The sequence below is a fragment of the Lithobates pipiens genome, unplaced genomic scaffold (assembly GCF_037356315.1).
Source record: "Lithobates pipiens isolate NorthernLeopardFrog02 unplaced genomic scaffold, aLitPip1_a1.2 Scaffold_10, whole genome shotgun sequence".
Lineage (NCBI taxonomy): Eukaryota > Metazoa > Chordata > Amphibia > Anura > Ranidae > Lithobates > Lithobates pipiens.
Genome location: NW_027507686.1, coordinates 15,816,812 through 15,838,593, shown reverse-complemented (window position 1 = coordinate 15,838,593; position 21,782 = coordinate 15,816,812). Strand labels below are relative to the sequence as shown.

The following is a 21,782-nucleotide window of genomic DNA, read 5'->3' as shown; positions in this document are numbered from 1 at the left end:
TATGATTTCTTGGCCATTTTCCGGAGAATATGAATGATAACACAAAAACTTTTCTTTCGCTCATGGTTAGTGTTTGGCTGAAGCCATTTATTATCAATCAACTGTGTTTACTCTTTTTAAAATCATAATCACAACAGAAACTACCCAAATGACCCTGATCAAAAGTTTACACACCCCAGTTCTTAATACCGTGTATTGCCCCCTTTAACATCAATGACACCTTGAAGTCTTTTGTGGATGAGGCCCTTTATCTTCTCAGATGGTAAAGCTGCCCATTCCTCTTGGCAATTCCTCCTCCAGTTCCTGTAAATTCTTGGGCTGTCTTCCATGAACGGCACATTTGAGATCTCCCCAGAGTGGCTCAATGATATTGAGGTCAGGAGACTGAGATGGCCACTCCAGAACCTTCACTTTATTCTGCTGTAGCCAATGACAGGTGGACTTGGCCTTGTGTTTTGGATCATTGTCACATTGGAATGTCCAAGTACGTCCCATGCGTGGCCTCCTGGCTGAGGAATGCAAATGTTCCTCCAGTAATTTTTGATCTCATACTGCATTCATCTTGCCATCAATTTTGACCAAATTTCCTGTGCATTTGTAGCTCACACATCTCCAAAACATCAGCGATCCACCTCCGTGTTTCACAGTAGGGATGGTTGACCTTTCATCATAGGCCTTGTTGGCTCCTCTCCAAATGTAGTGTTTTATGGTTGTGGCCAAAAAGCTCAATTTTGGTCTCATCACTCCAAATGAATTTTTGGCAGAAGGTTTGAGGCTTGTCTCTGTGCTGTTTGGCGTATTTGTAAACGGGATACTTTGTGACATTTGCGTAGTAATGGCTTTCTTCTGGAGACTTGACCATGCAGACCAGCTTTCTTCAAGTTCCTCCTTATTGTGCCTCTTGAAACAGCCACCCCACATGTTTTCAGAGAGTCCTGTATTTCGCCTGAAGTTATTTGTGGGTTTTTCTTTGCGTCCCCAACAATTTTCCTGGCAGTTGTGAATGAAATTTTAGTTGGTCTACCTGACCGTGGTTTGGTTTCAACAGAACCCCTCATTTTCCACTTCTTGTTTAGAGTTTGAACTCTGCTGATTGGCATTCTCGATTCCTTGGATATCTTTTTATATTGGGAAGAGTGTCCTGCTCTATCCTAGGGGATTTTCTTTATCCATCTTGAAAGATAACAGCCAGGATATGGGTACATTACTTTTGATATATAGCCAAATTTCTTATTCTGTGGCTACCTCTGACTGAGGGATTCATATATTCTCTGATATGAACAATCTATGGTTATATCCGGTCTTCTATAAGTATTCACTTTGATACGGCATCCCCCGTTTGAAAGTATCCTACCTAGACACTCCTGATCATTGACTTACAGGTGGTTCCTGGGTGGTGTTTGGCTGGTGATTCGCTCTGACCTCATTGCGCCAGCTTGTTTTTTCCCTTTGTTGGAAATTACTTTTTCGATCACCGATTGATTAATATGTGATTCTATTTGCAAGATAGTGAGATCCCTTTCTCTTCTTTGCAACTACTGAACCCCAAATGTGTCCTGAAGAAGTGTACAACGAAACGCGTAGACACATTAGGGCTCATATCATATATAGATTTTTTGTATATATGATTTTTATCGATGTTTCTTTCATGTCCCTGTTTGTATTATATATGTATACATTTCAATAAATGCTAATATTTTTGTATATTTCTACTGTTTTGCCATTAAAATCCAACTACAGGTTTTCCTTTTTTGGAATTCTTTTTCTTTATTTCTTCACAAATTTAAAGATGAGGCATTTTGAGTGCGGTTTCTTTTTTGTATTCATCTTTTTATGTTACACAGTTCAACTAACTTTTCCCTGCAAATCCTTTGACAATTCTTTTGCTTTCCCCAGGACTCAGAATCCAGAAACGTCAGTGCAGCACTGGATGAAAGATGCAAGGGTCTGTCAGGAGTCCAGAAACTCATTGACCTTTTATACAAACACACTAATTACAAGTAAACAGATCACAGGTGAGGATGGTTATCAAACCCACTTTGTGTCAACTTATGTGCACATTATCAGGCCAAAATCACCAGGGTATGTCAACTTTTGATAAGGGTCATTTGGGTAGTTTCTGTTGTGATTATGATTTAAAAAGAGTAAATACAGTTGATTGATAATAAATGGCTTCAGTCAAACAATAACCATGAGTGAAAGGAATGTTTTTGTGTTATCAATTATATTTTCTGAAAAATGGCCAAGAAATCATAAGTTCTCCTGGGGTATGTAAACTTATGAACACAACAAAGGAATGGCTTCACCAGAAGAAGATTAAAGTTTTGGAAGAGAGCCCAGACCTGAAGCCAATTGAAAATCTGTGGGGGGGGGCATTTGAAGAGGGCCGTGCACAGGAAATTCCCTCGTAATCTGACAGATTTGGAGTGTTTTTGCAAATTAGAGCGGGCAAATATTGCCAAGCCAAGATGTGCCATGTTGATAGACTCATCCCCAAAAAATTGAGTGCTGGAATAAAATCAAAAGGTGCTTCAGCAAAGTATTAGTGTAAGGGTGTGCAGACTTATGCAACCATATTATTTTTATTTTTACTTCCTTCCACCTAAAAAGATTTCAGTTTGTTGTTCAATTGAGTTGTAAAGTTTATAGGTCACATTAAAGGTGGAAACAGTTCTGAAATTATCTTTGTCTCATTTTTTTTTACATCACAGAAACCCGACAATTTAACAGGGGAGTGTAGATTTTTATTTTTTTTTAAATATCCATTGTATGCACTATGTTGTCAAAAGTATTGGGACATCCCAGTCTTAGTCCGTAGGGTTCAATATTGAGTTGGCCCGCCCTTTGCAGATACGAAAGCGTCAACTCTTCTGGGAAGGCCGTTCACAAGGTTTAGGAGGGTGTCTATGGGAATGTTTGACCATTCTTCCAGAAGCGCATTTGCGAGGTCAGGCACTGATGTTGGACAAGGCGGCCTGGCTCGCAGTTGCCACTCTAATTCATCCCAAAGGTGTTCTATCGGGTGGAGGTCAGGACTCTGTGCAGGCCAATCAAGTTCAACAAACCTCAACCTTTCTCATCCATGTCTTTATGGACCTTGCTTTCGGCACTGGTCCAAATCAAGGTTCCCCATGTCCAAGTTCCGGAGGGGGGGAGGGGGGGCTGAGAAAAACGCGTTGGGGGCATGGCCTGAGGCTGTTGCACTCATTACCATCATAGGACACAGTTGATGTGTGGCAATAGGACTTTTTCCTCGTAGTAACTACAGGAGCTGGGATGAGCACCATGCCTTGCTAGCACTGGTGCAGCTGTTGCGGCATCACCCACACTACTCCCTACAGTGATCGAGCCTAAGCGGCACACTAATAAACCATGGTGGAGGGGGGGTTATGGGGGGGGGTGTTGTTTCTCAGGGGTTGAACTTGGCCTCTTAGTTCCAGTGAAGGGAACTCTGAAGGCGTCAGCATACCAAGACATTTTGGACAATTTCATGCTCCTAACTTTGTGGGAACAGTTTGGGGATGGCCCCTTCTTGTTCCAAGATGACTGTGCACCAGTGCACAAAGCAAGGTCCATAAAGACATGGATTAGTGAGTTTGGGGTGGAGGAACTTGACTGGCCTGCACAGAGTCCTGACTGCAACCCGATAGAACACCTTTGGGATGAATTAGAGCGGAGACCGCCTTACAAATGTGAGAATGGTCAAAATTCCCATAGACACCCTCCTAAACCTTGTGGACAGCCTTCCCAGAAGAGGTGAAGCTGTTATAGCTGTAAAGGGTGGGCCAACTCAATATTGAACCCTACGGACTAAGACTGGGATGCCTTTAAAGTTCATGTGTGTGTAAAGGCAGGCGTCCCAATACTTTTGCCAATATAGTGTATTTTGCTCTGTGAGAATAAACCTAAAATACTGCCATGTAAATGTGCCAATAATACAATTCACAAATCGGTTTGCTTCATGACAGGCTCTCTAGGTAAATGCCCTCTTGTCAATCTTCTGCCGTGTTTCCCATCTCTCCCAGGGTGACATCCTCCCAGAATCACAGTGAGAATGGAACGCTGCTGCGACACGCAGGTGATTGCCTAAATTTAATTTTGTGAGCGGCGCTCTATTTGCTGAGTTTTTTTTTTTTTTTATCAGATCACTTTGGCAGGAGAGACGGTGACCTTGAGACGGTGATTGCCGTCCCGGCTCACCTGTTTTTCCGCTCCCTGAAGCCGGCTCTGGTCTCGCTGAAAATCATTAAATGCCTCTTTCACCAGTTTGTCCAAATCGACTTTCTCTTGAAACTCAAATTCCGGGTTTCTTTCCAGGATGACAGAAACGATCATTAGAAGCTGAGAAAGGACAAAAGGGAAAAACGTATTTAGGTTAGTTGAAATCCTGTACACCGAGGCGTTCTCTGTCTGCATGGAGGGAGGAGGGGGGAGGGGGAGTGTACAATTGTCAGAAAGCAAAAACGATCGTTATACAGGGGCTGGTTTACAAAAAACTCTGCAAGAAACCAAGTGCTGTGTCTGATATGACTACACATTGTACTTGATGCTGAAACTGCTGTTTAGACTAGAGGATGTTGTCAAGCAATGGCGTTGCTAGATCTACAAAAGATATGGAGCTACAGCCCATAGCAACGTAGAAAGGAAAGTCATACACTTGGGGGGAGCCCCCCCCCTGCATCAGGTTCCCCAGAGAGCCCCCGCCTTGCATCAGGTTCCCCAGAGAGCCCCCCTTGCATCAGGTTCCCCAGAGAGCCTCCCCCTTGCATCAGGTTCCCCAGAGAGCCTCCCCCTTGCATCAGGTTCCCCAGAGAGCCTCCCCCTTGCATCAGGTTCCCCAGAGAGCCTCCCCCTTGCATCAGGTTCCCCAGAGAGCCTCCCCCTTGCATCAGGGTCCCCAGAGAGCCTCCCCCTTGCATCAGGTTCCCCAGAGAGCCTCCTCCTTGCATCAGGGTCCCCAGAGAGCCTCCCCCTTACAGCAGGTTCATCAGAGAGCCTCCCTTCCCCTTAGGGACCCCTGCAGAGACTCGGAGCTATAGCACCAAAAGCCACCCCCTAGCGACGCCACTGTTGTCAAAGTCCTAATGAAAAGTGTCATACTGCCACTAAATACAACCAGGTGACACTAATGACTTGCAGTACAGGACCGTGTGACGCTGTACCCAAATAAAATTGATGTCCTTTTTTTTCTCCCCACAAATAGAGATTTCTTTCAGTGGTATTTGATCACCTCTGCTTTTTTTTTTTGTGCACTAAAAACAAAAGAGCAACGATTAAAAAAATAAAAAATTATATATATATATATATATATATATATATATATATATATATAATTTTTTTTAGTTTCTGATATAAAACGTCTTCTTCAAAACACCAATAAGCGTATATTGATATGTGCACAAAAGGTATAGCGTCTACTAACTATGGGATATTTTTATGGAATTTTTATTTATTCATTTTTTAGGAGTAATGGTGGCAATCAGTGACTTAGAGCGGAACTGCGATATTGTGGCAAATTGGACACTAACTGACACTTTTTGTGGGGGGACCAGTGACAATAATACAGTGATCAGTGCTAAAAAAAATATACACTGTCACTACTAAAAATAAACCGCAGGGCACCAATGCACGCAACACGCGATGGGCGCCACCGCAGTGCAATAGTGTGAATAGGTGCGAATTGAGATATTATTGTTAAAATGATTAGGAGAATGGCACAATGTGTTCATTATAAAACAGGCGCCATTACCTCCACAATGATCTGCCGATACTCGGGCTGTGCGATGTTCTGCAGCATGTCCTCCACCAGCAGAGAAAAGTTCATCTCGTACATAGTCATGTCAGATAGGGTGGGTTGCTGTAAGGAGAATAAAGAGATTACAGTTGGTGAGAACGTTCCACACAGGCCTGTACTACCCCTACTCAGGGCTGCAGAATTCGAATATATCGACTCCGACATAAGTAACATAACCATTCTATAAAGGTGTTTTTTTTTTTTCCAGGACCGTATCGTACTATTCATATGTGATCGACCTAGTTGAGTACTGTTCTATTCGTGATACTTTTTTATTACATGACCTCCTGGGAGGCAGTAAAAATAGGTGGCTGAGCCGGCGGTTTCATGTGTTCATGATCTTCTCACTAGGTACAATTGCAAATCCCTGCTGTATGTGATGGTTGGGTTCCACCAATGTCGGACATCTCTGGATTGGATTGTTTGGTATACCATTACAATTGTATAAAATGCCATATTATGATGTACCGTTTAGATCAGGGGTGCCCAACCAGTGGCCCGCGGAGCCCTCTGATGTGGCCCTCGACCTCCTGCTCTAAGATGGCAGGTTGGCAAGCCCAGATCACAGGTTGCCGACCAGCCATCCCAGAGCAGCAGTTTTGTGAATGAAGCCACAGGTAGTAGAAGCAAATGGCTGTGGAGCAGAGCCACATAAGCCAATGCTTCCTGTATGCTGCCCGCTCCTGTCACATGCAGAGTGATATCAAATACACTCCACCTGGGACAGCAACAGCCAGCAATACCAGAATGGTAGACGGTTATTAAAGGTAAGTTTACTACTAAATTCACAGTATATATGGATATATCTGTTTTGCAGTGGTTACTGGGCTGCTTTCAAACTGATCTGCAGGTGCAGTGCTGCTGCGGGTTACCTGCATTGAGCCATAGACTTCTGTTATTACCTGCGGGTTTGTTGTGCCATCAGAAAGTGTGCCACACCTGCAGTGCAGAATATAATAGAAGTTTATGGCAAAGTGCAGCTAACCCGCAGAAAATCCACAGGTTCACTGAGCTGCACCCGCGCTTTGGGCAAATCACAGCGCATCAGTGTGAAAGCAGCCTTAGGCCCCTTTCACATGATTGGTCCGACCCAATCGGACTTACTATTTACCTCAATGGAGCAGCAGATGTAAACGGACTTGTGTCTGTTTACACCCGCCTACCAAAAAAAACAAAACAGAAAGGGATTTGCCCCTTCCGTCTGGGCGAATTGGATTGGATCAGAGGGCCCATAGAGTAGAGTGGTCTGTGTCTGTGGACACGGACCTGTCATCCTCCTGCTCTGCTCATTGTGGCCCGCCACCAGTTACCAATTCACTTAAGTGGCCCTCGCTCTTCAAAAGGTTGGGCACCCCTGGTTTAGATACTATCACGATTCTATCTTTTTTTTTTTTTTCAGATTTATTACATTGCTGCCTCCTTCACTCCCCTCTCCTGAAGAAGCTATGTATTCCACAAAACACGCTGAGAATTGGGAGTCCTTCCCCCTCTATCCTCTTGGACAGACACTATGGAATGTGACCTAGTTATATGGTTTACCCTGTAATATGTGTTCAGGGGGATGTGAGAATTCCATCTAGGGGATATATATGTTATATACGGAGACAAATTTCCATTTTTTTTAACTAACTGCCACAGTACATTTATTGCGGTGGGGCAGCAGGTGCAGGCTCACGTATATAAATGATATATCTCTCTCTCTCTATATATATATATATATATATATATATATATATATATATATATATATATATATATATATATATATATATATATATATATATATATATATATATATATATATATATATATATATATATATTACACAATATATTATACAATATATTATACAATATATATATATATATATATATATTTATACACAGTGGGTAAAATAAGTATTGAACACATTATCATTTTTCTAGGTAAAATTTATTTTTTGCTTACGAACTTTTTATTGTATAATAATATAAAGATAGATACATGTATGATATTTATATCATAATAAAATATGTGATTAAAAAAGGATAAACACAACATACAAATAGTTTGTGTAATCTAATATTTTGAACGGAAATAAAATAATATGATACATTAACCACTTACTGCAAACCGCCGTAGCTGTACGTCGGTACTTTGACTGCTGCCATAACCCCGGTATTTTCTGCAATGGCGGGCAGTCCTCCTTAAGATAAATGTGGTCTCTGCGGCAGGTGACCCACCTCCCGCCGTCTCTGCCGCTTACCGGAGCCGTATACAGCGCTCCCAAACCGCTCCAAAAATGCTGCTTGCAAGACTTTTTCTAACGTCCCGCAAAACGCTCTGCCCCAGTGTGAAAGCACCCATTGCAATGAATGGGAGGCAGTTTTCAGGCGCTATTTCTAGCGCTAAAATGCCCAAAGACTACCTCAATGTGAAAGTGGTCCAAAAGTCCAACGTGCCTCAATTATTCTTTTGCTCTGGAGAACTGCTTTAATGAGCAATGTTAGACGTTATCAAACTGCTCATGAACTTTGAGCTGTGTTATGAACTCACCAGGAGGCACATTGCACTCAATCGATGCTCTACTTGTATAGCGGTTCACGATGCTGTCTCCATAATATAGACCACAGAACATACTCAATAATAAAGTACAAGTAATCTATAGCATACAATATAATACAGGAGGTTACCTGTGGCAGGAACTTGCCGGACACTATGATCCCGCTGGGCGTCCTCTCCAGGATTTGCCACACTCGGTCATAAAAGCCGGATGGATTCCTATTCAGGGAGCCGTCTATCTGCCTGCGGTTCAGCCAACACCTAAATGGCAGAACAACCAACACTGATTGCACAGATCCATCAGAAAAATGAATAATAAATGTCTAATGATTTACAGGAGAGCATTCTGTTAGAAGCGGTCTGATCTAACAGCACTGCTAAATTATGAATAAGAAAATAAAAAGGGATGGCGTACTTTAATTTATGTGCTTCATAATGGTTTGTTTAGAAGAGAATTTAAGAGGCTCACTAATGCTCTCACGTGAGACGTGTGCACTGTATCTGTTATCAATATGCTATAAAAAAACTTTCTTTCTGGGTGAAGCTTGTAATTATCTTCATGGAAGCAGCCAAATGTGTCCATTACATATGCAGGTTCTGCTTCCTACTCAGGATGCGATAGGATTCATTGCGATTTATGACTCCTCTCTTTCTAGGCAAGTCAAATAGTTTGATCAGTCCAGAAACATTAAAGGGTAAGCTCACCTTTACAGAAAAATCTGTAAGGTGAACTTACACCTCATCTACCCCCCCCCCCGTCCCGCTGACCTGTTGCACGATGATCACCCATTCTGGGCCCCCGGTATTACCACTTCAGGGGTCTGGGGCTTAGAAATCCCCTCGGCATTCACGTGTCGTCATCCCTGCTGACCGCACGACCAATTAGAATGCTCCAAAATGTCCCCTCTGACATGGGGGAGGGAGACATTTTGGAGATCCAGCTGCAGGAATTTCTAAGCCCTGGACCCCTGATACAGTTATACCTGGGCTCAGAATGGGAGATTGCCACGATCCAGATCAGCGGGACTGGGATGTGTAAGTTCACCTTGCAGAAAAATCTGTAAGGGAACTTACCCATTAAAGTGACGTTAAGGCCTCATGCACACTGGACACAATGGACGGAGAGCACGCTCTGCGACCTGAGCCCACCCTCTATTGAAGCACACTAGAGCCCCTGATGCATGGATAGGGGAGGCGGCACCCGTGTGCCCTTAAAGGACAGGACGCCCCTGCTCTCTGCACCATGGTGTGAATGAGGCTTACAGTAGGGAGGAGGTGGGGGGTGGAATAGTGCCCCGTCGGCGTCAGCAATAGTGCCCCGTCGGCAATAGTGCCCCGTCGGCGTCAGCGGAAGGAATAGTGCCCCGTCCGTGGAAGGAATAGTGCCCCGTCCGCGTCAGTCGGCGTCAGAGGAAGGAGTAGTGCCCCATTGTTGGTGTTAGTGGAAGGAGTAGTGCCCCGTCGGCGGAAGGAATAGTGCCCCGTCGGCGGAAGGAATAGTGCCCCGTCGGCGGAAGGAATAGTGCCCCGTCGGCGGAAGGAATAGTGCCCCATTGTTGGTGTTAGCGGAAGGAGTAGTGCCCCATTGTTGGTGTCATTGTTAGGAATAATGCCCCTCGGGCCAGATGAAGGCAAGCAAAGGACTACATCTGGCCTGTGGGCCGCAGTTTGGAGACTACTGGTAGAATGTATGGCCAGCCTTAGTATGAAACTGATCTTAGAACACCAATGTATACACGTAAGATGACTGCGTTCCGTTCTCACCTCCCAGACTGCTGTGGTTTTAGAATACAAAGGAGAAGCTGCTTGATTTCACCTGGAGACAGCTGATAGATATCAGTCTCTGACTTATCCCCGCCGCGCATCTGGCTGCGAATCTGGAGCTCATATCTCATGGCGTGAACGATCCAGCTAGAAGGAAGATAAGGACGCATGTCAGACACACACATGACCAACAGATGGTTAATTATGCCTCATGTATTGAGATGCTGCTTTGGCATGACTACTCGGAACTCATGGGACTACTGTTATTGCCCCTGGCACGATACTGGCAGCATGCGACTACATAAAAAGATCATATCTGTTAAGTTTGCATCGTAGTGAATTGCTAGATCTATAACAGACCAGGATCTTAAGAAAATCTTTAGATGCCAGATCTGCAGGTGTAATGTCAGCTTTGTTCCTGGCTTCAGATTCAGAAAAAACACTTCTCAAAATGATAACCCTACGTCCCGCAATCAGGCTGCAGATGGATTTCACATAATACCGTACGCTAACCGAGCTAATGAGCTCAATAATCAATTGGAATTTCACTAATCACCCCGCTGTAGTCATGTACACATAGTTAGCAAAGGAGACATCTGGGACAGTTCTGGGAAAACTCCAGTCAATTAGAGCAGAAGACGTGAACGCAGAATATATTCGTTTATTGAAATGATTTCAGGGTTTCCTCTCAGCCCCGGGGCAGCTGGACTCTGTATGGCTTCTGCTAATGAACAAAACCCACTAGTTACTGCCGATCTGTAGCTTCAAACCTCCTGGGGCCGAGCCTGAAAATGCGATGCAACAGCAGAAACTGCATACGGTACAGGTTCTTAGCCGCCGCTATGTACAGCCCAAGGGTGACTCAATGGCTTCCTGGAGTGATTCTCGCTGTTGTAAATTCATCATAACAGATTCGAGTTTTTAGAAAAAGCAAATCGTGTCCCTCGAGATTTAAAGTAGGGACAAACTCAGGTTTCAGCTTCGAACTGCCTGATGAAGCAGCACGCATGCAGAGACCCTTCTACCTTTTTACGAGTCGGCAGCCATCCTCAGTCAGCACACCTGAGACCACCATTATACTTTTGTGCTGCACATGAGATATCCTACATGGACTCCCTCTGTGTAAAGCGAAGAGAAAGTATTTCATTACCCGCACTCTCTCTGATCAGCTGATAGAGCGCACATAGTTACATAGTTTGTAAGGTTGAATAAAGACACCAGTCCATCCAGTTCAAACTGAGTGTATACAATTGTCCCTATCCCTGTACATTGCACACTCACATAAGCCCCTACCCTCAAGGAGCCCACAATCCAAGGTCCCCATTCATATACTAGGGCCAATTTTTTTTGGACAGAAGCCAATTAACCTACCTGCATGTCTTTGGAGTGTGGGAGGAAGCCGGAGCACCCGGAGGAAACCCACGCAGGCACAGGGAGAACATGCAAACTCCAGGCAGGTGGTGTCGTGGTTAGGATTCGAACCAGCGACCCTTCTTACTACACCACTGTGCCGCCCATATGTATGCAATTTCAACGAAATGTTGGGCAGACCGTCTCTTTAAAAAAATCAATGGCTACTTGCAACTTTCATTTAAAGGAGGAACTTCCAACTTCTATAAAAAGGGCAAGAAAATGAAAATATATTTTCATTGTATGCACATTTGCAATTAAAGATGCAAACTGTATCCAATGCCGACTCCTCCCCTTCCATTCACTTCCTAATTCTCTCCGCTGCTTTTTAATATCCAGCGCAGGCATTGCTGCAACTTATGCCCCATACACACCGTCGGACATTCCGACAACAAAATCCGTCTGATTTTTTCCCAGATGGAATTTGGCCGAAGCTTGTGTTGCATACAAACGGTCGCACAAAGTTGTCGGAAAATCCGATCGTTCTGAACGAGGTGACGTCAAACATGTTTAGGGCAGCACGCTCACCTAGCAGTAAGAAGGTCGCTGGTTCAAATCCCAACCATGACACTACCTGCCTGGAGTTTGCATGTTCTCCCTGTGCCTGCGTGGGTTTCCTCCGGGTACTCTGGTTTCCTCCCACAATCCAAAGACATGCAGGTAGGTTAATTGGCTTCTGATCAAAATTGGCCCTAGTATATGAATGGGGACCTTGGATTGTAGGCTCCTTGAGGGTAGGGACCAATGCGAGTGTGCAATGTACAGGGATAGGGACAATTGTAGACACTCACTCAGGTTGAACTGGATGGGCTGGTGTCATTATTCAACCTAACTAACTATGAAACTATGTACGTCGGGACTATAAATGGGCCAGTAGCCAATAGCTTTCGTCTCTTAGTTTATTCTGAGCATGTGTGGCACTTTGTCCGTTGGAATTGTCTACACACGATCGGATTTTGTTGTCGGAAAATTTTAGATCCTGCTCTCAAACTTTGTGCGCCGGAAAATCAGATGGAAAAAAAGTCAGATGGAGCTCCACACAGGGTCAGATTTTCCAACAACATGATCCGATCGCACATTTTCCGTCGGAAAATCCGTCCATGTGTATGAGGCATTACAGTTGGAAAATAGATTGATCGTGTGCATATAGCCTGATGTTAACAGTATAAAAATATTCAAAAGTTTAAAAATGGCAGACACAAGACAGTCTGGGTTCCTTACATCTCCAGATGAATACGACACAGATTAATTCCACACATGTCTTGTTATTGATACATATGTTGTGTTAAGAGAGTGCAATGATTCGAATTAATTTGCTGTGAATAATGAGTAAAAGTATTTAAAGCTGCATTTTCAAGCGGAAAATTGATTTTTCACTAAGCCACGGTGTTTGTTTATACAGAAAATAAATAGGTGAGATGAACCACCAACAGCCATAATGGCGAGCCTTCTGTCTTATCACATTAATAACAAATAGGATTTTTTTGTACTTTGGTTTCCGTTAAGGGACACAGGAAGTCTTCCACCTTCAGGTTATACTGCCATCTAGAGGAAGACTGGACAATGGCAAACCAACCCAGGGCATAAACCAGGGGCGGCCCGTCCATTAAGGGTGCACGGGCGCTGCCCCCCCCCCCCCATCCATGCGTCCGGCCCCCATGCATGATGCATGGTTGTGAAGAACCAGAGGCTCTAATAGGCTTCAAATTAGGGTGGGCTTGGGGCGCAAGCACTGTGAACCGAGCCCACCAACTATTGTAACACTGATCTTCCTCCCGGCTAATCAGTAAGTGGGTTTTGAGACCCATCACCCGATTGGCTGAAAGGACAGGTGATCCTACTGGACATCTAGGAGGAGGGAGGAGACGCATGGCGGAAGCCGCCATGATTGAGGAGAGGACACAGGAGCCGAAACCTGTCACCCAGACGGGGGTAAGTGCTGGACCGACCGGTAGACAGTGAGCGGGGGAGGTGGGGCTGGGGGTTGTTTGCTGCCCCCCTTCAAAAAAACAAGAACAAAAAACACCAGCCGCCACTGGCATAAACCCTTCTACTACCAGCATGTCTGTTTTGTGAGCATGATCATGAATGAATGAATGACTTGTATAGCGCTGCAAATGCGAACTGAATCGCCTCAAGGCACTTGATCCGACCTGCGTTGACTTCCTTCTTAAAAGAGGTGGGTCTTAAGGTTTTTCCTTAAGGCCTGATGGTTTCCTTCCAAGCGGATGTTCGTGGGTAGAGCGTTCCATAGCTGTGGTCCTTGGACTGCGAATCTTCGTTCTCCCCTTGATTTGTACCGGGATTTGGGGATGAGGAGGAGGTTTTGGTTAGTTGATCAGAGGTTGCAATTGGGAGTGTAGTGTTTTATTTGTTCGCATAAGTATTGAGGAGCGTTTCCTTGTGTGCATTTGTGGGTCAGGCAGAGGGTCTTGAATGTAATCCTATCCTTTACGGTTAGCCAGTGTAGGATCCTCAGGGAAGGGGAGATGGATTCCCAGGTTTTTTTCCCCCATGACTAGTCATGCTACCGTGTTTTGGACGAATTGTAGGCGTGCAACCTGGAATTTAGGTAGTCCTTTGTAGAGGGAGTTTGCATAATCGAGTCGAGAAATCATCTGTAATGGTTTCAAATGGCAGCTTCTATTGCAGAGAGAACAAGATTCAGATACCACTGTCACAGGGGATCAGCAGGGGGAACCACATGGCAAATCCCCGGCACAAAGGTCCTAATGAAAGAGTGAGAGGCCAACCGTCTCTGAGCTTTGATGGAGAGCACAACACTGGTCCAGACCCAACTGTAGAAAGGAGAGGATTCTTCTCATGGAAAAACTCATAGGGTAAAAGCCCATAGACTCACACAAAGTGAAGTAAGCCTTCCACATCTAATGATAAGAAAAGGTATAGTAATGGTACAGGAATTTTTTATGTGCTTAAAAACAAAAAACCCTAATTGATGTAAACTAGAGTCCATTAACGGCCATAATGTGCACTGAGGGTTAACTCAGTTCCATCTCCTACACCTGTGGCAGCTCTTCAGGAGACTGGAGAAATCTCTATAATATAAAAAAGAACACCAGAGGAAGCATCTAAGTGTAGTAGAAAAGTTTGTTTAATAAAAAAAAGGCAAATGGCAACGCACAGGAAGCCTGTACCACTCCCACCCAAGTTTGTAAAATGCAGCAGGCTTGGTAGGAACTTTGCGGGGTGCTGGAGAACGTGGAGGATGACGTCATGCGTCTCACAGTGTAAAATGGGCATGGCTACGCATTTCAAAGCCTTCCAGGCTTCTTTCTCAAGCCTGCCACACTCCAAACTGGATTGTTGTTTATATACTTATGGAACTACATGGCTCAGGAAAACTAAAAAGTTCATACACAGTATGTAACACCTTGAGCCAAGTAGGAATCAAAAACTCAGAAAACAGGTCTCACCTTCCTCCCGATTGGCGGGGATTAACTTTAGTGTGAAAACAGCAAAAATGTATTTGCAATCATCACACATCTGGGTGGAATCGGGAAGCAGTGCTCTGCTCTCCAAGCCAAACCTTTTTTTGAAGCCTATAAGAGCATCAGGCTCTAATCAGGTGCTTAAAAAAAACCACTCCGCACCCCCACTGGAATCCATAGTCCGGCGCCCTGATATGCAGATCATGGGGCCGGACACATGGATAAAGGGGGGGGGGGTAGGTGGCGCCCGTGCACCCTCTATGGACTGGCTGCCACTGGCATCAACAAAAATGCCATTAAAGCCATGGATTGAGAAGCTGGCAAATTGGTCCTTGGACAGTAGATCCGGATGGTCTGGGAGGGACCAGTTTGTCTGCAAGTCATACAAGGTCAGCATATCACATCTACCTGTGCCAAACTGGAGCAATGAGAATCACCAGAATGTCCTCCATCTCAATCTTGTAGAGCGAAGTAGGCAAGGAAGTACAGTACAGTGGAGGAAAAGCATAGACTATTGTACCCACAAAGTCACCAGAGCTTCCACGATTTCTGGCAGAGGATCCATGAAGCTGCATACAAACCTGTCCAGCTGGTTGTTGAACCTGGAGGCCGGGACATCCATATAGGCCATTGACAACCTGTGACACAGGTCCTGGAATACCTTCAGGTGCAGATAGCATGCTCCCCCCTACATTTATGTAAGCTCTTACACTTACTGTTCTCTTTCCCTCATCTTCTCAAAAAAAAAAAAAGGAAAGGAAATGAGCATATATTTCTACAAGTAAAGGAAAAGGAAGGTGCTTTGATGTCTCTGGCAATCAACAAAACTGATTTAGGAATTGCTTTCTAACCCACACTAGGAGATCAGAACTAGAATGTAATTATTTGCTGCCGACAACACACAGGCCCAGGGAGATGAATTTCACAACATATACTAACCACCCAATAGGAAATGTAGCTTTGAAATAGTTATGAGTGATGAGACCCGGAGGCAGGGGAATCTCTCCATCTTTCCTTTCCATCCTGTGAGTGACACAGCCCGGGAACAGAAGTTTGCTCCGTAATGGTTCTGTCAAGCGTTTGATCTATGTCAGCCAGACTGGCAGAGCTAAAATCAATAATGAAACTGTAAATCAAATCCGTGTCTATACACAGAACGTTCATTTGAGTTTTCCCGAGTATCATTATCATTATAAATCCGGGTGACAAACCCAAAGCACACGGGAACCCACCGGAATCCTACTTTTTGCATGTCAGCAACACACCAGTGTAGGCTTCCCATAATGCACTGCAGAGTAGTATTAAGAAAGGAATTTACATCTCTAATGATGAGATAAGCTTCATTTTACCACAATGCTACTCAATTTAAAGCTGAACTCTGGGAGAAGGGCTAAATACAGTTAGGTCCATATATATTTGGACACAGGCACAGTTTTATTTCTTCGGGTATTTAAGAAAAGACATTCAAGGTATCGTTATATAATAGATATGGGCTAAAAGTGCACACTCTCAGGTTTAATTGAGGGTATGTACATCCATTTCGGAGGAAGGGTTTAGGAATTAGAGCTTTTAAGAATAGCCATCTCCCCTTTTTCAAGAGACTAAAAGTAATTGGACAATTGAATCAAAAGCGGTTTCATGGCCAAGTGTGAGCTACTCCTTTGTTATTTCTTCATCAATTAAGGAGGTAAAAAGGTATGGAGTTGATTCTAAAGTGTGGTATTTGCATTTGAAATCTATTGCTGTGAACCTACATCATGCGTTCAAAGGAGCTGTCCATACAAGTTAAACAGGCCACTGTAAGGATTCAATAACAAAACAAATCCATCGGAGAGATAGCAGCAACATTAGTAATGGCCAAATCAACAGTTTGGTACATTCTGAGGAAAGAAGAACGCACTGGTGAGCTCAGCAACATAAAAAGGCCTGGAGGTCCATGGAAGAGAACAGTGGTGGATGACCTCAGGATCTTCTCAATGGTAAAGAAAAACCCATTCTCAACATCCAGACAAGTGAAAGACACTCTCCAGGAGGTGGGCATATCATTGTCAAAGTCTACAATCAAGAGAAGACTTCACAAGAGCAAATGCAGAGGGTTCACCACAAGGTGCAAACCATTCATAAGCCTGAAGAATAGAAAAGCCAGATTAGACTTTGCCAAATAAATCTAAAAAAAAAAAAAAAAAAAAAAACAGACCAGTTCTGGAAAAGCATTCTTTGGATGGATGAAACTAAGAATAATCTGTACCAGAAAGACTGGAAGAAAAAAGTGCAGAGAAGGCTTGGAACAGCTCATGATCCAAAGCACACAAAGTCATCTGAAAAACATGGTGGAGGCAGTGTGATGGCATGGACATGCATGGCTTCTAGTGACACTGGGTCATTGGTGTTTATAGATGATGTGACAGAAGCACCCGGATGAATTCTGCAGTGTTTAGAGATATACCGTCAGCCCTGATTCAGCCAAATGCAGCAAAGTTGATTGGACGGTGCATCACACAACAGATGGACAATGATTCAAGACACTACAAAAGCAACCCAGGAGCTTTTGAAGGAAAAGAAGTGGAATATTCTGCAATGGCCGAGTCAATCACCTGTTCCCAACCCAATTGAGCATTTCACTTGTTGAAGGCAAAACTAAAAACAGAAAGACCCACAAAGAACAACTGAAGACAGCTGCAGTTAGAGCCTGGCAAAGCATCAGAAAGGAGGAAACCCAGTCTTTGGTAATGTCCATGGGTTCCAGACTTCAGGCAGTCATTACCAGTAAAGGATTCTCAACAAAATATTAAAAATTAACATTTTATTTAGGATTATATTCATTTGCCCAAAGACATTTGAGCCCCTGAAAATGAGGGAACTGTGTATAAAAATGGTTGCAGTTCTTAAAATTTGTACTTGATATGCATGTTCAACACCTTGAATTAAAGCTGAAAATCTGCACTTTAAAATCATATGGATTGTTTAATTTTAATTTTATTCTGGTGGCATACAGAGCCAAAAGTATGACAATTATGCCTTTGTCCAAATCTATATGGACCTAACTGTATGCATGGTATATAAATTAAAGATGATAAAAAAATGTTTTTTGTACTCACCTGTACAATCCATTTCTTTAGGTACATCATGGGACACTGTGCATATCCCACACTGGCAGACCAATCAGACATAACCAATCAGACATAACCCCTCCCACACAGGAAGTACCTCAGTTCTGTAGCTAGCAATGAACTACCAGAATGTGGGGAGGGACCTGTGTCTCGAGAAGTACTTCAAGAAATGGATTTTACAATTAATTACAACAGTCCAATTTTCTTTTTCATACATTACATCATGGGACACAGAGCAGGTTATAATCATCATGACCATCTGGGATGTCCCAAAGCAATGCCATTGAGAGGAGAGAAACAGAAGAAAAATAAAATCACTTATCAATCTTCATCCATCATGGTGGGCTCTGACACCGAGGGACCCGGGTCCCCCTTGCTAAGGGGTCCATTGCCCTGGACCTGTAAAGTACCCTGATGAAAAACACCTTGGTTAGTGCTTGAACTTTGCAGGGTTCCATTACGCAGGGTCCAGCGCCAAAAAGTTGCATTACAGACAATTCCCGACCAATGTTCATCACATCTTCACAGGGCCCGGGTACCATTCATTTCAGCGTCCTGGCTATAAGAAGGGGTCAAACCAATCACTTGATCCCTACTGGAATAATTTTGAGACCACCAGAAACCCATGCAGAGAGCTGAACTTTAGTGCCCATCATTTTCAAGACACTGGTGAAAAAAACAAGGTACTTCCTGTGTGGGAGGGGTAATGCAGAGGAGGACTTCCTACCTGATTGGTCTGCCAGTGTCCATTCACCTATAGGAGCAGCATAACTCAGATGGTCATGATTACAGCCTGCGCTGTGTCCCATGATGTACAATGGGCTGTTTCTGCTTCACAACCCCGGCATACTGTAGAGCAGCTAATTGAATATATTTAACCACTTGCCGCCCGCCCTATAGGCAATTGACGGCGGCAAAGTGGTTTCATAATCCTGACCGGACGTCATATGACGTGATCAGGATTATGAGCCGCTGCGCGCCCCCGGGGGCGCGCATCGCGGCGATCGTTGTTGCGGGGTGTCAGTCTGACACCCGGCAACTACGATCTCGGTAAAGAGTCTCCGACGGAGACTCTTTACCACGTGATCAGCTGTGTCCAATCATGGCTGATCACAGTGTAAATGGGAAGAGCCGGTGATCGGCTTTCCTTCACTCGCGTCCGTCAGACGCGAGTAGAGGAGAGCCGATCGGCTGCTCCTCTGACAGGGGGGGTCTGTGCTGATCGATTATCAGCACAGCCCCCCCGAGGATGCCCACACTGGACCACCAGGGACGCCACCAGACCACCAGGGAAAAGGTAATCCTCCCTAGACCACCAGGGATGCCAGTCAGCACAATGGGTGCCAATCAGTGCCCATAATGGATTCCAATCAGTGCCCACAATGGGCATCACTGATTGGCATGCATTATTGTTTGGCACCAATTGGCATCCATTACTATAGTATAACACCAATGCCGCCTATGAGTGCCCACCTGTGCCGCCTATGAGTGCCCACCTGTGCCGCCTATCAGTGCCCACCTGTGCCGCCTATCAGTGCCCACCTGTGCCGCCTATCAGTGCCCACCTGTGCCGCCTATCAGTGCCCACCTGTGCCGCCTATCAGTGCCCACCTGTGCCGCCTATCAGTGCCCACCTGTGCCGCCTATCAGTGCCCACCTGTGCCGCCTATCCATGCCTATCCATGCCCATCTGTGCCGCCTATCCATGCCCATCTGTGCCGCCTATCCATGCCGCCCATCTGTGCCACCCATCCGTGCCAGCTATCAGTGCCAATTTGTGCCACCTATCAGTGTCCGTCCGTGTCGCCCATCCGTGCCGCCTATCAGTGCCGCCTATCAGTGCCGCCTATCAGTGCCGCCTATCAGTGCCGCCTATCAGTGCCGCCTATCAGTGCCGCCTATCAGTGCCGCCTATCAGTGCCGCCTATCAGTGCCGCCTATCAGTGCCACTTCATTGGTGCCCATCAGTGCCGCCTTATCAGTGCCCATCAGTGTAGCCCCATCAGTGCCCATCAGTGAAGGAGAAAACGTACTTATTTACAAAGTTTTGAAACTGAAACAAAAAAAAAACATTTTTTTTTCCAAAATTTTCAGTATTTTTTTATTTGTAGCGCAAAAAATAAAAACCGTAGAGGTGATCAAATACCACCAAAAGAAAGCTCTATTTGTGGGAAAAAAATGATAAAAATTTCATTTGGGTACAGTGTAGCATGACCGCGCAATTGTCATTCAAATGCGACATCGCTGAAAGCTCAAAATTGGTCTGGGCAGGAAGGTGTTTAAAGGGGTTGTAAAGGTAAATGTTTTTTCACCTTAATGCATTCTATGCATTAAGGTGAAAAAACATCTCACACTGCCGGCGCCCCCAGTCCCCCCGTTTTACTTACCTGACCCCTCGAAAATCCCGCGCTCGCCCCCGCCTTCCTCTTCGCCGCTCAGCCTGGCCGCTGATTGGCTGGAGTGGATGGATTGAAAGCAGCGCAGCCATTGGCTCGCGCTGCTGTCAATCACATCCAATGACGCAGCGCGCCAGGGGGCGGGGCCTTGTGATACAGCGAGCGGCTATAGCTGCCGGCTGTATCACGGGAGCGTGCCCGCAGTGCTTCTCAACAATGCGAGGGAGCTCGCATTAACGTGAGAAGCACCTGCGGGAGGAAGCAGAGACAGCCGCCGAGGGACCCCAGAAGAGCAGGTTCGGGGCCACTCTGTGCAAAACGAGCTGCACAGTGGAGGTAAGTATGACATGTTTGTTATTTTAAAAAAATAAAATTTTTTACTTTACAACCCCTTTAAGTGCCCTGTATTGAAGTGGTTAACCCTCTCAGAGTCTAACCATTCTCCAAGAAATACAGCCCTGAAGAATGGGGATGCAATTCCCCCAAAACGTGTTGGCTCTACTTGTAAAGCTTTATCTTCAATAAACTATTAAAAGAAAAAAACAAAACTTTTTTGGACATCAAGCGCTCCTCTCCAATCACCCGGGCGGCAGTAAGGATGTGGAACTCTCTTCCACAATCGTTGGTGTCGGCAGAAAGTATGGATAGTTTTAAAAGACTCTTGGACGTGCATCTTGGTGAAAACAATGTACAGGGATATGGGAAATGATTTTCTACACGCACACATACCAACATAGGTTGAACTGAATGGACTGTTGTCTTTATTCAACCTTACCAACTATGTAACCCAAGTGTTTCCTGCAGTAACGCCCCCTTTGTCGTTATCAGAAAGGTAGCAGCCCTAGACCCCAACGGAGTCTATCACCTACAATTTGGATATAACCCATTGGAAGCAATTCCCTTTATACTCTTCACACAGTAATCTGCCAGTAGGCAGCATCCAGAGGCACCAGGGCAGCGTGGTCTCCCACCCAAACATGATGTACAATAAATAAAAGTAAATGGCAAAACGCGTGATACAAAAGACAAATACTGAGCTCATTAACAGGTAAAAATGACTGACCCGACACGGATCTTCAACATGCCGCTGAATAGCTCTGGAGTGTTGGAGATAATCCAGCCAATATGGATGACCAGTTCTTGCTGCAGGACGGCCTCCCGCTCATCGTAGGGGTTGCACTTGCTGTAAATAATGTCTTTTATCACCCCGGGGGACAGCGGGTTGGAGATGACAGCTTCCTCATGACCGAAGACCCCTAGAGTTACCTGGGAAAACAACACATCCATCAAGGGCTCTGGTAAATGAGTCCTGAGCCTA

General features: G+C 44.8%; 1 protein-coding gene across 3 annotated transcripts in view; it reads right to left on the bottom strand.

The window, feature by feature from the left end:
* PHKB (phosphorylase kinase regulatory subunit beta) overlaps positions 1–21,782 on the bottom strand; it is a 339,917-nt gene that overhangs the window by 5,293 nt on the left and 312,842 nt on the right. For all 3 annotated transcript variants that reach the window (XM_077451660.1, XM_077451651.1, XM_077451669.1), the window contains 5 exons: positions 21,528–21,730; positions 10,100–10,246; positions 8,467–8,596; positions 5,750–5,857; positions 4,201–4,341 (listed from right to left, as the gene is read on the bottom strand). In XM_077451660.1, coding sequence (XP_077307786.1) covers positions 4,201–4,341; positions 5,750–5,857; positions 8,467–8,596; positions 10,100–10,246; positions 21,528–21,730 — 729 coding nt within the window. The remainder of the gene's footprint in view (positions 1–4,200; positions 4,342–5,749; positions 5,858–8,466; positions 8,597–10,099; positions 10,247–21,527; positions 21,731–21,782) is intronic.